This window comes from Triticum aestivum, chromosome 3B (assembly GCF_018294505.1).
Source record: "Triticum aestivum cultivar Chinese Spring chromosome 3B, IWGSC CS RefSeq v2.1, whole genome shotgun sequence".
In the NCBI taxonomy this organism is placed as follows: domain Eukaryota; kingdom Viridiplantae; phylum Streptophyta; class Magnoliopsida; order Poales; family Poaceae; genus Triticum; species Triticum aestivum.
Window position 1 is genome coordinate 57,602,948 of NC_057801.1, and position 15,868 is coordinate 57,618,815.

General features: G+C 46.6%; 1 protein-coding gene across 1 annotated transcript; it reads right to left on the reverse strand.

Annotated features, from left to right (window-relative positions):
* Positions 1–9,957: 9,957 nt before the first annotated feature.
* LOC123064730 (glyceraldehyde-3-phosphate dehydrogenase GAPA1, chloroplastic) lies at positions 9,958–15,210 on the reverse strand. Its single transcript, XM_044488144.1, has 11 exons — positions 14,688–15,210; positions 12,517–12,908; positions 12,264–12,437; positions 12,118–12,179; positions 11,928–12,027; positions 11,585–11,731; positions 11,417–11,497; positions 11,170–11,312; positions 10,697–10,789; positions 10,509–10,598; positions 9,958–10,390 (listed from the first exon to the last, which is right to left on the reverse strand). Exons 1-11 carry the CDS (start codon positions 15,124–15,126, stop codon positions 10,336–10,338), a joined length of 1,776 nt encoding a protein of 591 aa, XP_044344079.1. The 5' UTR covers positions 15,127–15,210; the 3' UTR covers positions 9,958–10,335.
* Positions 15,211–15,868: the final 658 nt, after the last annotated feature.

Here is a 15,868-nt window from a genome sequence, read left to right on the forward strand (position 1 = left end):
TTTATATAGCAATGGTGGGTGACGAAGGGACGGACATGTGGCGCTGGAGTAGCCACCTCGGCAACCGCGTATCATTAATGTGGGCGGCAAACGGACGGACAGACGACACTTGTGTCGTTTGAAGGCGGAGCAATCGCCAGCATTGGGGAGCGGTGTGGACGACGCTGACCGTTTCGGGCAGAAAGCGCACACAGGCGAGGAGAAGACTTTACTTGGAGAGGATGACAGTGGGGACAAACCAGGGACATAGCCTCACGTATGCAAGTGCCTCCTTATTATATAAAACTATAATTTTTTTCCTTCCTCCTGGTTTCCTGATATCACGGTTCCACACCATTGTCAACCTATGTAGTCAATAAATGAGAGAATTGCACAAGAAGCGGCCAACAGCTGGGACCAAGCAGCTCAAGCAGTATTTGTGTTTTTGAGGTGTGAGAACTGTAGAGTTTTTATTGAGCGATGTTTATCCAAGATATTAATTTTTCTCCTCTGAACAACATCAAAAACATCACTGCATGTATTAACTGGGTGGGTTGTGGCCCGTCTAGCCCAGGCCAGATATCCAGCCTAGATATTATTTTTTTCAAGCTGAAAATGGCTAGCCCATCTATACTTTCTTTAGGAATACCCCGGCAAGGTCAAGTTGTTATTCTCGGCCCCGCTGGGCTGCAAATCTTTCGTAGGAGGGATGCATTAGGCTTAACAAGAAAATGGGCTTTAAGAAATAATAAATGGTATGTAATTATAAAAACTGGGCAGTAACTATAAAAAATTGCACCAAACACGTAATTACTTTATAAAATATTATTTTTAGATATTGAAAATTTTAATTTCATTAATTGTTGCGAGCGCAAGGTTTCGTTGGATTTTTACATAATATAAATTTATATTGAAATTGTATTTAATCTTACTATAAATTTCGGGATAAAAATATTCCGGATCCCATCAAAACAAACTGTAAATGGGCTGTAGTAAATTCCATTAGAATTCAAAACGGGGCTGCACATTCTTACAAATCTCAAATGGGCTATAAGTTCTCTGCCACACACTTGTGGCCTTACGAAGTTGACGCGTCCCTTCGAAAAAAAGAGTTGATGCGTATGCAAGGCTTTGTCAACTTATAGGCAACACAAGGTTCTAGCAGCAGTGGCCGTTGGATATCCATCCAACCGATGCCCTACTTCTTCTTCAATCTTAGATATTCTAGCTTCACCCGCCCAAAAAATGATTCCTCCCCCTGACATCTGGGGTGCACCGTTTCAGAAGCTGACTTGTGGGCCTACTAAGTTGACGCGTACTAAGGGCTTTGTCAACTTAGTCAATATAAACGATTCTAGCTACACTGACCGTACGATGTCCATCCAACGGCTGTCGTGCTTCTTCAACCTCCGGTCTTCTTGCTCCAGCCGCCCAAAGCAGCGCTGGTCGTGTCGCCTGCTCCTGCCTCCCGTGGTCGGTTGTGCTGATGCGGAGGCCTCACCGCCCCGTACTACTCCTACCGCTAGCCAGGCCATCCCTCCACTCACCCGCACCCCCTGTTATTCTGCGGCGACGGCAGCCTCACACCGCAGCCGAACCAGTGAACCCTCATACTCCTCTCCGCATGGGCATCCACTGTCGCGTCTTCTCCGGCTCTGCGTCGTCCCCTTCCTAGGCCTCACCGTCGTCCACCACCGTGGTGCTCTCGATGCGGCGTGGTCAACGTGGTCAGGGAACGACTTCCATCAGACGTGGACTGTACCTGGAGAGGCTGACAGCTGAGTCCACGGCCACAGCAAGGAAGTGCCTCCTTATTACGCAGGAAATAATGATTCTTCCACCTGACAGCAGGGACCCACCGGACGGGCCATTGAATTTCACGAAAAAAATGTTTCCACCCTGACTGCTGGGACCTACCAGCTACATCTTCACACACAAGGAAGTGCGTCCGGGTAAAAAAAACGATTCACCCCCCTGACAGCCGGGACCCACCAGCTACATCTTTGCACGCAAGGAAGTGCGTGACAGTCGGGACCCACCTGGTCAAAGCGTACGTAGCATTGTCATTATGGTCGTGAACATGTACGTACATACTGGTCAATGTAGAGGCGTGCATGTGTCGTAGTAGAGGCGCGCACGTGTCGTAGTAGAGGCGCGCACGTAGCATGTACACATACTACGTACAATTGCCAGGGTGCAAGAAAGTAAATACGGCCATGTACATACATACGGGTGGGGTCTCGAACGCCTACTCGCGCATACGTACGGCCAGGGCTCGTGTACATGGCTGGGTCAGAACGGAGAAACAGCGTCGTCGTCGTGTTCATGGGGAGCCAACCGGCTGGGTCGGAGCGGAATGCGTCGTCGTGTTCATCGGGAGGGCTTGGAAGGAACAGGCAATGGAAACGAGGTCTGGCGTACCGTAGAACGGAGGAAACGGCCTTGTGTTCGACCGACCATGTTCAAAACGGGATCCTGTTCATCGGGAGGGGTCTGGCGTACCGCAAAATGGAGGAAACAGACTTGTGTTGGACCTCCTACGGTCGAAACGGGATCCTATTGATCGGGAGGGGTGTGGCGTACCGCAAACCGGAGGAAACGGACTTGTGTTGGAGCGCTACGGTCGAAACGGGGGTCCTGTTCATCGGGAGGGGTGCCGCATACCGCAAAACAGGACTCCACGGGATACTGTTCATCTCCACCGTCGACCTCCTCCAGCCTCCACGGTCTAATGTTCATCCACCGTCGACCTCCTCCAGCCTCCACATGCGACTGTTCATCCACGGGCTCCTGTTCATCCAGCCTCCACCGCATGCTACTCCACCGGCTACTGTTCAATCACCCATCTCCACGGGCTCCTGTTCAACCACCCCTCCACGGGCTACTGTTCATCCACCCCTCCACCGTCTACTGTTCATCCAGCCCTCCACGGGGTCCTGTTCATCCAGCCCCAACCGACTCGATCAATCGGTGTCATGTTCATCCAGAGGCAACACCACGGGGTCCTGTTCATCCACCCCCACCGCTCACTGTTCATCCACCCCCCCCCCCCCCCGCAACGCTCACTGTTCATCCAGAGGCAGCATCGATCAGTTTCAGTTAGCAGCAGTAGCAAAGGAATTGCTCGATCGGGTTCAGTTAACAGCCATTGATCGATCGCTCGGGTTCAGTAACGCGTAGCCTGCAGTTGCAATCGCTCGAGTTCAGTTAGAGCCCAACGCCTCCCTCGGGTTCAGTTAGAGCCAACGCCTCGCACACACGCGCGTACATGTACGAGAGAAACGCGCACCTCTCGGCCACCGACCACCCACCGTAACCGGGAACTCCCCGATATTTTCCTCGCCCTCGCTTCTACCATGTTTTTTTCCGTCATGGACGGCCTAAAGAATGTCATGCAGCTGCGTCTCCGGCCCGCCCAGCATGAAAAGCCCATTTTCTGTCATGAATATCTGTCATAGAAGTAGGAGCCCACCACATCTATGATGATACCGGATTTTGTCACAATTATCGTCATAGAAGTGTCATAAGTATGACAGGAAAAAAATTCGTTCGGCCCAAAATGTCACGGATGTGTCTTTTTTTGTAGTGAAGGATGCTGCAGCCCTCCCACCCTCCCTCTATTTATAGGGTGAAGGGGAGAGGGGGCCGGCCCCTCTAGATCCCATCTAGAGGGGGAGGGGGCCAGGAGGGGGAAACTTGCCCCCCAAGCAAGGTGGAGGCGGCCCCTCCCCTAGGGTTTCCAAACCATAGGCGCCTTGGGCCCTTGGGGGGCGCACCAGCCCACTAGGGGGCTGGTTCCCTCCCATATTCAGCCCATTAAGTCCCCCGGGGCAGGTGGCCCCGCCCGGTGGACCTCCGGACACCTTTCGGTGGTCCCGATACAATACCGATAACCCCCGAAACCATTCCGGCGACTGAAACTGGACTTCCCATATATAAATCTTCACCTTCGGACCATTCCGGAACTCCTCGTGACGTCTGGGATCTCATCCGGGACTCCAAAAAACCTTCAGTAACCACATACAATTTCCCATAACAACTCTAGTGTCATCGAACCTTAAGTGTGTAGACTCTACGGGTTCGGGAATCATGCAGACATGACCGAGACGTTCTCCAGCCAATAACCAACAGCGGGATCTGGATACCCATGTTGGCTCCCACATGTTCCATGATGATCTCATCGGATGAAGCAGGATGTTGGGGATTTAATCAATCCCGTATACAATTCCCTTTTGTCCACTGGTATGTTACTTGTCTGAGATTCGATCGTCGGTATCCCAATACCTCGTTCAATCTCGTTACCGGCAAGTCTCTTTACTCGTTCCGTAACGCATGATCCCGTGACTAACTCCTTAGTCACATTGAGCTCATTATGATGATGCATTACCGAGTGGGCCCAGAGATACCTCTCAGTCATACGGAGTGACAAATCCCAGTCTCGATTCGTACCAACCCAACAGAAACTTTCGGAGATACCTGTAGTGCACCTTTATGCCACCCAGTTATGTTGTGACGTTTGGTACACCCAAAGCATTCCTACGGTATCCGAGAGTTGCACAATCTCATGGTCTAAGGAAATGATACTTGACATTAGAAAAGCTCTTAGCAAACAAACTACACGATCTTGTGCTATGCTTAGGATTGGGTCTTGTCCATAACATCATTCTCCTAATGATGTGATCCCGTTATTAATGACATCCAATGTCCATGGACATGAAAGAGAAAAGTATACTTCCAACAGATCTTGCCAACGCAGTATTAGAAAAAGATTCCACGGTCTACATAAATCCCACATCTAAGGGCTAAATAAGCCTAGACGTGGGGGCAGGGGTGTTGAAATATATTGCTCGCTTTTCTCCACCAGTTCAGACTTCTGGATGACTTGGCTGGAGCATGAATTTAATAGTTGCCGCATCGGTGGCAATAAGAGTAGGAGGAGGGAGGGAGGAGGTGGTGGAGAGCCCAAGAGGTCCTCACCACTGCCATTTGTGTTGTGATTTGAGTGCATCATCTGTTAACTTCATTGAATTTGATTTGTAGTAGGGCTCTTTGTGATTACTGACTAAGCAGGATAACTAATTGATGGTACTAGACAGGGATTTTTCTAAGAAATTTCCAAGTGTCAATAGTCAACAATTTACTGCCATCGTCCAAATGCTACGCCCACTAGCAATGTATTGTTGCCAAAAACTGTGTGATAGAGATGGACTTGCTTTCTACGGATTCTTGACACCAGGGTCCTCCATCGTGAACACGCCGCCGTGATGGAATGAGGCCACATACAGCGAACCGAGGGCTTTAAGGCGGCGTCTTCAGAAAGGTTACGACATCAGAGCGCCGCCACCGTCTGACCCGAGGGTCAGAGTTTCCCCTGAAGCAACACGACGGGCAATTAGAGCCAAGACGACACCTTCAAAAAGGGAACGATGTTCGTCGCCCTCGGCCGTCCAAAAATAGATCAGGTTTTCACCCCGGCCAACACTCACCGCCACCGAGCGCCGCACCTCGGCGACCATGCCGCCCACACGGCCATGGCCACCGGGCAGCACCAAGCCGCGGGCTCTGCCCAAGAGCACCGCGGTACCACCACCAGGGTCGTCGCCCCGGCAACCAAGACCTTGACACCACCTTGCCCGAGCCTAGCCGCTATCCCCACCAAAGATACGAGCGGACGCCGCATCTCTAGGCGGGCCCCAGTGCCGGGACCAAATAAGCCGGCCAAAACTGGCATCCATCAACCCGTCCTGCCGCACCGGGGCGCGAGACAAATTCGGTCCTGCTACTGGGCGTGAGACAAGCTCCGTGTGTAGCCAAAAATTGTGTGATTACGAGAAACCGTGTGCTACAGCAGTGGAATCTTTTCTACTTGCAGACCTTTCCGTTCAATAATGTTGATTGTGATAGCTTTCGTTGTAAACTTTGCTGCTAGATTACGTAGCTCCATTCCTTCCTCATATACTCCTTGTTGCTACAGGCACATCTGGATACCTGAGCTGGAGGCTTGGATGCCTTGCTGATTGGCCTATTATACTGTCAACTATGGTTGCCAAGATGCACCTCACGCCAAAACAAGACGTCGCCGCTGCTCAAAGTTTGGCCACCAAAAAGTCAATAATTTTCTCGAAACCTTTTGACATCATTGGTACAAGACCCGTCTGCGATGGAGGAACATATTTCAAACCCAAATTCAGCAACGCGTGGATTGAACTCAGATCTCGAACTTGGTGGCGTGGTAGATGTATATTGCATTGAAATGTGATGTTGTGAATATTTTGCAGACTTTTTTTGTGACTCTCTGATAACCCGGTTATTCGTCTTGTGTGAATTGTAATTGTGAGCGTCTGATTAATTGGTAGCACTAGTTTGATGTACAATTTTTCTGCTGAGTGTCACTTTATCTTGCACAACCTCTTACAGGAGTCGTGGCTTTGCTCATTCCTTCTGGCACTGTATTTCATTGTAATTGTTTTGCTCACTTGTGTGTGAGTAAACAACAGAATGCTTGGCTTAACTAGACACCGGATTTCCATTGTAAATTTTTCTGGTCTAAATTTATCTTTTCAAATGGTGCGCGACATGGAGCACCTCTTTGGGGACGTGCCGTGAGGAATCGTGTATTAGCTTAGATTGCTAGAGTAGGAAGTCCCTATGCTGGCTGTATTTCTCAAATTCTTTCACCCCTGATCACCATCAACACTTGTTTTCTGCCTTCTATCTGCTAATGAAATGAGTGTCAGCACAAGCTGGATCTTTCAAAAGAAAAGAAAATGGCGCGCGACTACATATCCTTCAGGCCGACCAGATTCCAAGGGGGCGAAAGTTGCATTTTGAACACACTGAGCGCAGACTCCCAGCAAAAAGTGTAAATACTGAGTGCAGACCCCATCATAAGACTGCCCGCAGCGGGGTGCTTCCAATGGGGTGGGGCTCAACGTTAAGGGCATGTACAATTATGCTATCTTAGGAGCGGGCATGTAGGATAAATGTTAAGGTAGAGGAAAGAGTAATCATAATAAAAGTCTTGTCTTCTCTTATTTCAAAGATGATCTTTTAGCACAATATATGTTTCATCATATTTTTACGAATAACTAATTATTGAAGATATGGCTAAGAGATAGCCCATTGTAGCACCATCTTTAAATTACATGCAAAGCGTAAGATAAGAATGTCTTATCAATCACTGTACATGCTCTAACAAACCGAGCAGAAAAAAGAAAACAAAAGGCAAACTCTTCCTATCCATCGTCCGATGGGGAGGATCATTCAGTACGAGTCCACGTTTATTTTGTTTCCTTGGCCAGTTGGATGCAAGAGATCAATCATCGTACGGTATACATACATATCTCCGATCGGGCCTAAGAAATCCAACATTGCTTTTACGGTACGGTACGTCTTCGATCTCCGTTCCTCGTACGTCCCGCCGCCATGAGCGAGAGCGAGGGCAGCTCGACGGCCTCCGTGATGGACGACGAGGACCTCCTGTGGGAGATCCTCCTCCGCCTCCCGCCACAACCGTCTTCCCTCCCGCGCGCCTCCGCGGTCTGCAAGCGATGGCGGCGCATGGCCACAGACCCCAGCTTCCTCCGCAGCTTCTACACACACCACAAGAAACCGCCCCTCCTAGGCTTCTTTGAGTACCACCGTGACAATATTGTGTTCACCTCCATCCTCGATGCTCCTGATCGCATCCCTCGTGAGCGTTTTAACATCGGACGCTGCATCACCTCCTCAGAGAGCTATGTACTTGGCTGCCGCCACGGTCGCGTCCTCGTGATTGATCATGTGCGCACAGAGCTCATTGTGTGCACCCCTATCACTGGCGAGCAGCGGCGCTTGGCCGTTCCTCCCGAGTTTAAAACAGTCCTCCGTACTTGCATCAACGGGGCGGTTCTCTGCGCTGCTAACGACCAGGGCCATGTGCACGGCGGCTGTCACTCCAGCCCCTTTAAGGTGGTCTTGGTGATCATGTATAGAGACGAACGTCAAGCCCTCGCATGTGTCTACTCCTCGGATACCAATGCATGGGGCAACCTCATCTCAACAGCTGCCCCATGTCGGCTTTTTAATGCCCATAGACCTGGGTCACTTATTGGTAATGCATTCTACTGGTTGACTATGAGGAATGACATGCTTGTGTTTGATTTGGTAGAGCAAAGTCTAGCTGTGCTTAGTGGGCCACCGGTTAAAAATCTTTTCGTCCATAGTCAGGTCATCCAAGTTGAGGATGGTGTTGTTGGCTTTGTCGTATTATCTTATCCACAGTTTCAAATATGGCAGAGGAAACTCAATGATCATGGTGTTGCCACATGGGTGGAGTGGAAGACCATTGGAATGCATAATATTCTTGCCCTCCCTCCTCAGATTGTCAGAGGCGCTGAAACAATACTAGGATATTCAGAGGATGCTGATGTGTTTTTTATATATGTGGACGTCAAGTTCTATATGGTTCAGTTTAGGTCAATGCAATCCAAGATACTTGATGAAGCATATTATATCACTGACTACCATCCTTTCACAGGGTTTTATTCACCAGGTAACTGTTCATACTCAGTATTTCTATCGTAGTAGTAACCCAATTCAATTATTTTTTCTACATGGCTCAAACATATATATTGTGCTTCTTAAGTCACTAACAATTAAGCTTAATCAACAATTGTCCCTTTGCGAGGTAGACAGACTTAAATTATCATTAGTTGTTTTTTACACTACTAGTGTCAAAAACGCTCTTATATTATGGGATAAAAGGAGTAGCTGAGTAAACTGCTTTCAGAACATTCCTTGCATATAGAAGAGATGCAGTGCTTTCATTATGAAGTATCTAAGCAAATTGCTTTCAGAACATTCCATGCATCTAAAATAGATGCAGTTCTTTCATTATGAAGTATCTAAGTATATATATACTGCTTTCAGGAATCTTTTTTGCATTTACAGATGTAGTTTTTTTATGTTGCAAGTTTAAAAGTTGAGCCGTAATTCATCTATAAAAAGTCATTTATTTTTCTCAAGTCACGTTTGTCAGCTCAACTGTGTAGACTTACTCGTGCCTTCCATCATCCATTTGCTTCTTCCTAGGCACTGTCATAAGTTGAAGTTTTATGCTTCTAGGCATAAACATTGCTGGTGGATGTGATGGAGCTGAAGTATTGCACGTTGCATTGGTACGACTATCTGCTTTGATTTGCTAATGTGTTGAAATGCTACAACAGGCAATAATATATTTTGAATACGATTTGTGAGGTTTGAACCATTTGAATTGTAAATATCCAGATGCCTACATAGGTAGCGTCATAGCATGCACCCGCAAACTACTGTCAATTTGGTTATATGGGTTCACGCTTGTGAGTGACACCAACACACACATCAATTGAACTGATGGGGTTCATGCTTGTGAGTGACACTAACACATACATCAATTAAACTGATGGCGATGCCAAGAGAAAACTACTTCATTTTGGATTGCAAATGATATCTAAATGTTGAATAGGAATGGGCTCAAAGTGTTAAATTTGCATTAATATTCATTCTTTGGGATCTAGTTGATTTTAAATACCAGTCATGTGATAGTAGTAGTAATAATAACAATAACAATAATACTAATAATGAATAATAAAATATCTAATTAGATTCTAGAATGTTTGTAATCTCACTATATATATAAGTAGTTGGACAAAAAAAATGGCATTCACTTAAAAACTCGTCTGCCAGTGCATTTGCATGATCCACTTTGCTAGTTTATTCAAAGGTATAATATAATGATTATTATGTGGGTTCCTATCAGGTTTCAAGAAATTGGCAAGTTTCCAGATAAATAAACTTTCATCATTTCGGCCAAGTTTGAAGATGAGTTGCGGTAACTTTCAAAATTGTATGGCGGGTGCGAAGACGACCAAATTCAAGACAAGTTTCAACATTTTTATATTCAGTCTTAATTTGTACAAATTTCAAAAACAGGGCAAATGAACAGAACTTGTTGGCACATGAACAAAACTGTACATTGACTTCACCTTAACCATCAGCACACTACCAACAGCCGATGTAGTTCATGAGGAAGAATTTACAAAGACTCTACACGGCAATCGTAGCATTTGCATCTGTATTTCATACAAACAGCCAGCCACATTGCTGACTTCCACTCAATATTTGCAAAAATAACAGGCAACCTTTGGCATGGCCTGATTAGCTAGCTAGGAGACTAACATACACCGTCTCTTCTCATGTGTGTAGCACTCAACACTGATAAGCATTTGCCTCGTCAGTACAAGCAGAGGAACCTAGCAGTATTTACAAGGTGTAACAAAGGTTGCAGAGGGCCGTGTTTTCTAAACTCTTTCCCATTTCTGCCGTAGAAGCTCTTCCTCAATCAACTCTAGACTTCTTCGCCATGTGTAGAATCATGTCAGTGCAGCGCTGGCTGCAACACAAGGTACACAAGAAGTTATAGAACGAGGCGATTCAGAAACGTCGCAGTTGATGGGTTTTATACGTTTTCCTCTGAAGAATATGTGTGCGTGATGATAAAAGATAATTACCCGTAGCTGCGCTGGTGGTTGAACCATGCGAAGAGCTTGAAGGAACCGTCCCCCAGCATACCTCCAGCATCGGCATCAAAGAAGCACGACCTGCGTTTGTCAAGGCCATTCAAGCAACTGATGAACGAATGCCTCCAAACCACACCAGCCCATGATGATATATACATGGTGACTACTGACACAGTTACCTGCAATCTCCTAAATAATCTGTGGCCTTGAGCCCCACTCCTCCCTCCAGGTTAGCTAGTACATAGTGAAGTTCCTCTGAAGAAGACTCCTTCCTGCAAAGTACAGCAACACACATTTCAGTAAATAATGCACTTTGAAGCAAAGATGCTTGCAGTTCTGCTTGCAATCTTTCATACATACAAGACAAGGAGTACGTGGAATTACCAACGTTTCAAAAAACATGCCGATCCTTTGTCGAAAACACCAGTTCCAGCAGACATTTATAATACACCTTTCAGTAAAAATGTACTTGGGAACAGAGATACTAGCAACTTGACTGAATTGCACATTACCAGGGGTACACAAAATTACAAATTCCGATAAAAATGTCCATCCTTTGTTGAAAATAGCAGTTCCAGGTGAGAATTCACAGTTATGACTTGATAACAGACCAGGAAAAGTCACTAGACAGCCAACTGAGCATTGAACTTACCTGACAGAATCCTTGATCATCTCATAGTCAGCACACTCGTCAAGCCTAACGGCCAGTTCCACACAAGACAGTTTCACCTGAGGATCATGGCTCACCGTCACATGGAACCTGTCGACTAAATCAGGAATAGCGGAACTGAGTGCCTGCAGATTACCAAATGTAACAATCAGGACGTCTGCTGAAAAGATACTGTAATATCAGTTTTTTTAAGATGATAATAGCACATAAATACTAGGTTGATTCTTACCCTGCCAATTTCTGCAGCACTAGAGGATGGTCCGGTTATAGTCACATGGCACTCTCTGATGCCAAATTTAGTGTGGAGGATCTGAAAACAATTCAAAGTCATCAGCAACTATACAAACCAAATTGAGGCAAAGAGCTAGTAGCTAAACAGAGGATGAAACTTGTAAACCTTGGCGAGCAGAGCAAGACAAATTGTAGCGGTATCAGCAACTGAGATGATCCTAATATCTGGTGTGTACGTATTTTCATTGACACCGTAAACAAATGTGGGAGCTTCATTGCTCAGAGCACAGATGATAACCTTCTTGGCGCCACCCTAGCACACAAGACAAATGCATGTTTCTTTACTTCGAGATACAGATAGGAAATGTACATCCGCGAACTTTGAGATTATTAAACCCAATAAAAACCTGAGAAAAGAAACAGCCCCTACTATACTGATTTACTGTTTTGGTCATGCTGAACAACTAAATACATAGCTTTCGATTTAACAAAAAAACCAGTGTATATACCATCAAGTGAGAGCTGGCAGTATCCGTGTCAGTGAATACTCCAGTGCTCTCCACGACGTAGTCTGCGCCGAGATTGCCCCAGGGTATTTTTTCAGGCTCACTAGCATTGGAAACGACGTGTTAGGTCTTAGTACTTGAAATGGTGGCCTGTAAATGTAACTGAATTTAGTGACAAAATGGAGATTCATACGAAATAGCTAGAACTTTGGTGGGAGGGAATAAATCAGGAGGCATGTCCGCTAGCGCTGTAGCCTGCAAATTCACCAATTGATGCACAGTAAGTCAAACAACAAATATAGTGACTCAATTATGAACAAAAACATAAAGGTGGCATACAATGTCATTTGCGCTCACAAAAGGGTCGTTGACGACGACTAGTTCCATTTTCTTGCTGTGCAAAATAAGCCTGGCCACAAGTCTCCCGATCCGCCCCAAACCATTGATCCCAATCCTCGGTTTGGTTGCTTTACCAGGTCGGGGTCCGAGCTTAAGTCCGCCACGCTTTGATTTCTGCAAAGACGCGCAAATGAATTTCGGCAGCAGTAAGACTTGAAGAAGATGGTGAAATAAGAGACCAGCAGATAACTACCTTGACTTCGTAGAACTGAGGTGGGTGAGCCTTCTTTCTGAACTCCAACGTTTCATACTCACCCTTTGTAAGCCAGTCCCTGTCCATGTACTCAAAACTCCTATGCTGCTCATCAAAAACAGTTTCCGCCACGTTCTTGATGACCTCGTTGAGCTCTGCCACAGGTATAATATCCTCCTCATCACGGCTCCGCTTCCTGGGCCCGACTTCACTATCCTGGTACATCGTCTTGGCAAACGGATCCCCCTTGACGTACATCGGGCTCGTGTCCACCGGTGCATCTTTGTCGGGAAGCTGGGCCTGCAGCGAAGGCGCCACAGGGCAGCTCAGGAGCGCTGGGAACACCGTGTCAGCTGGGCACACGGCATAGGGGTCCGGCACATCCCCAAATGCTGATGCACACCAATTCCAGCAGTGAGTCGGTTAACCATAATGCAAGAATAAAACAATATTATTTTCTGACTGTATACAACAGCAATCGAGGAGACAATTTATCCCCTGATTTAATAAAACAGCATGCCTTTATAAGAAGGTAAGAAACTAAGCTTATCTACTTCTTCCTCGGATCGTTCAAAAAGGAATATATATCCCAGAACCACACGTCATGATTTGGGGAATGAATATTAATTCAACAACATTAGTATAAATAAGCATTCTTCGCTATCGAATTGACCATCGAAATTTCCATGATCAAGTTATACTGTAGCTAACTAGCAAATTGAGCAAACAGTAAACGGTAGCCCTAACCTTGAGGCAAAAATTAATTGATTAGAATCATGTTAATGGACCCAATCTAATGCACTTAGTTCATTCATCAATTAGGCACTAGTTGCTGAACCCTGACAATACGGTCACCTGATGCGACAGAACATGTTCTAACGCGTTCATGAAGGAAAGATGCCGAAGTTCTTCCTGATGAAAGAAACAGTAAGCTTATTTCCAAACAGCAGGCACAGTTCGACATAGCAAAACTTTCTCTTATTTCTAACGGGAATCAATAACTCATTGATAAAGGGGCACTTGATCAACATCCACTGACTTCACAAAAGAAAACAGCTATCCAGGCATTAACTTTCCTCTGATTTTAATATGACAGCATGCCTGTTCAAGATACTACAGGTTAAGATTTGGAGAATGAACGTTAGTATAAATAAGCATTCTTCTCTATCAAATTGACAACCGAATTTCCATGATCAAGTTATACTGTAGCTAACTAGCAAATTGAGCAAACAGTAAATGTTAGCCCTAACCTTGAGGCAGGAATTAATTGATTACTCATGTTAATGGACCCAATCTAATGCACTTTGTTCATTCATCCATTAGGCACTAGTTCTGACAATATTTTCATATTCATCAATGAAAGATGGCGAAGTTCTTCCCTGATGCAAGAAACAATAAGGTTATTTCCAAACAGCAGGCAGAGTTGGACATAGCAAAACTTGCTCTTATTTCTAACGAGAATTAATAACTCATTGACAAAGGGGTACTTGATCAACATCCACTGACAAAGAAAACAGCAGCTATCCAGGCATTAATATTCCCCTGATTTAATAACACAGCATGCCTGTTAAATAAATTAGGCTCATCTACTTCCTGGGATTCAGATAAAAAGGGTTCAAAAAGGGACCAATCCGAGAACCACAGGTTATGATTTGGAGAATGGACGTTAATTCTTTGACCATCGACTTTCCCTGATCAAGGTATACTGTAGCTAACTAGCTGATTGACCAATCAGAAAAGAATTACGGCAAGAATTAAGTGACTAGAATCTGATGCACTTCTCGTTAATTCTTCCATTAGCCACCAATTAATGCAACAGATCATGTTCTAACGCATTCATTCATCAGCGAAACAGGGTGAACTCATTGACAAACCAGGGAGACGTACTTGATCCACATCCAAGAAACAGACACGTACGGAGCTAGACATTTTAGGAAGTCAGTCAAATAACTCTGTAAAATTAAGCATGCGTATGTGCTTGATCTGTAAGCGATTAGTTGATTTGATCCACCAAACGGAAAAGAGAATTGACAGCATTAAATTGCAGAAGCAAAACTAACAGCAACCCAAAATCACCCAAATCACTGGTTGATTAGCAACAAACAAGACGCGCGCGTGCACGGTGATTCGAATCGAAGAAGAAACGGCGGGGCCAGAGTTGAGAGTTGTACCTGAGCCAGGCGGAATAAACCGGAGCAAGGCGGCGTTGGGCGTGGCCGGCGGCGTCGCCGAGGATGAAGCCGTGGTCGTGGCGGAGGAGCCGGCGACGAGCGTCGTGCAGGCGGTAGACTCGAGCGCGGTCGCGGCGGAGGAGGCGGAACCGGCGAAGACCGCCGTGCAGGTGGTAGAGTCGAGCGCGGCCGCGGAGGAAGAGGCCGAACCGGCGAACAGCGTCGTGCAGGCGGTAGGCTCGAGCGCGGAGGAGGAGGCAGCGAGCGGGGCCAGGGAAGTGGCGGGACCCGTCGAGGAGGAGGCGCCGACCTCGGCCCCGGACTCGGTGGTCTCGGGCGCGGAGAAGGCGGCCGCGGGCGGGGTCGCGGCGGTGGCTGCAGACCCCGTCGAGGAGGATGCGGCGGCGGCGGCGGTGGACTCCGGCGCGGCGGAGCCCATGGCCGCGAGGGGAGAGCTTGCAGAGGAAGAAAGGGATTCTGTTACGGTTAGTTACGGTTGTCAGTTGCTTTTGGCTGGCGGGCGGGATGCGTTTGAGTTTCAGGAGAGGGAAGGGGCCCTCGTCTCTCTTTTAAACCCCAACAGTCGTCGTCGACGTGGATGGCACGCAATGTGTTCGACCGAATGCCCCTTCCTCCATTCCTCTGTCTCTCGGAGAAACTGTCAGTGGCAAGGCCTTATGAATTTCAGCCCGGGTCACTCGGATCAATTATTTGGTACAAGTTGGATCCATCCCATCCTAAAGACTTTCACTCGATTACTCGGATCAAAATCGATTACCATATGCCCCGTTTATGAACACCCTCCTTTTTTTTTCTAAAGAATCCGTCGGTTGTTCTTCCCCCGATAAACGTAAAACGCAACCAAAAATTGCTTCAAAATAAAATCAGAGGAGGAGAGGACACAAAAAACTCACAATGATTCCCAAAGAAAAGATACATCAACTTCATTGTCCATTTTACGAGTCACCGAGACTAGGTGTTTATAAGACTACTACCGGTGTTTCATGTCATACTAAATTGACTCTGTAGACGAAAGAGACAATCCAATAATGTTGAGAGGGGGCAGCCGACCGCTAGGGAAAACATCGTCATGGATCTCCTCTCCGCGTCAGAATTTCGGGTGAAGACCCTTGTCCGATGTGGCTAGGCAGTGACGACGCTTTGGTCGGTTCTACGTCTTG

Excerpts from the sequence above, each read along its gene's own strand:
- LOC123064730 (XM_044488144.1), bottom strand. The coding sequence starts at position 15,126 with ATGGGCTCCGCCGCGCCGGAGTCCACCGCCGCCGCCGCCGCATCCTCC. Across the intron at positions 11,732-11,927 it reads CTGCCAGCTCTCACTTGATG|GGTGGCGCCAAGAAGGTTAT; the intron begins GTATATACACTG and ends CTTGTGTGCTAG. Across the intron at positions 10,599-10,696 it reads GATTATTTAGGAGATTGCAG|GTCGTGCTTCTTTGATGCCG; the intron begins GTAACTGTGTCA and ends TGACAAACGCAG.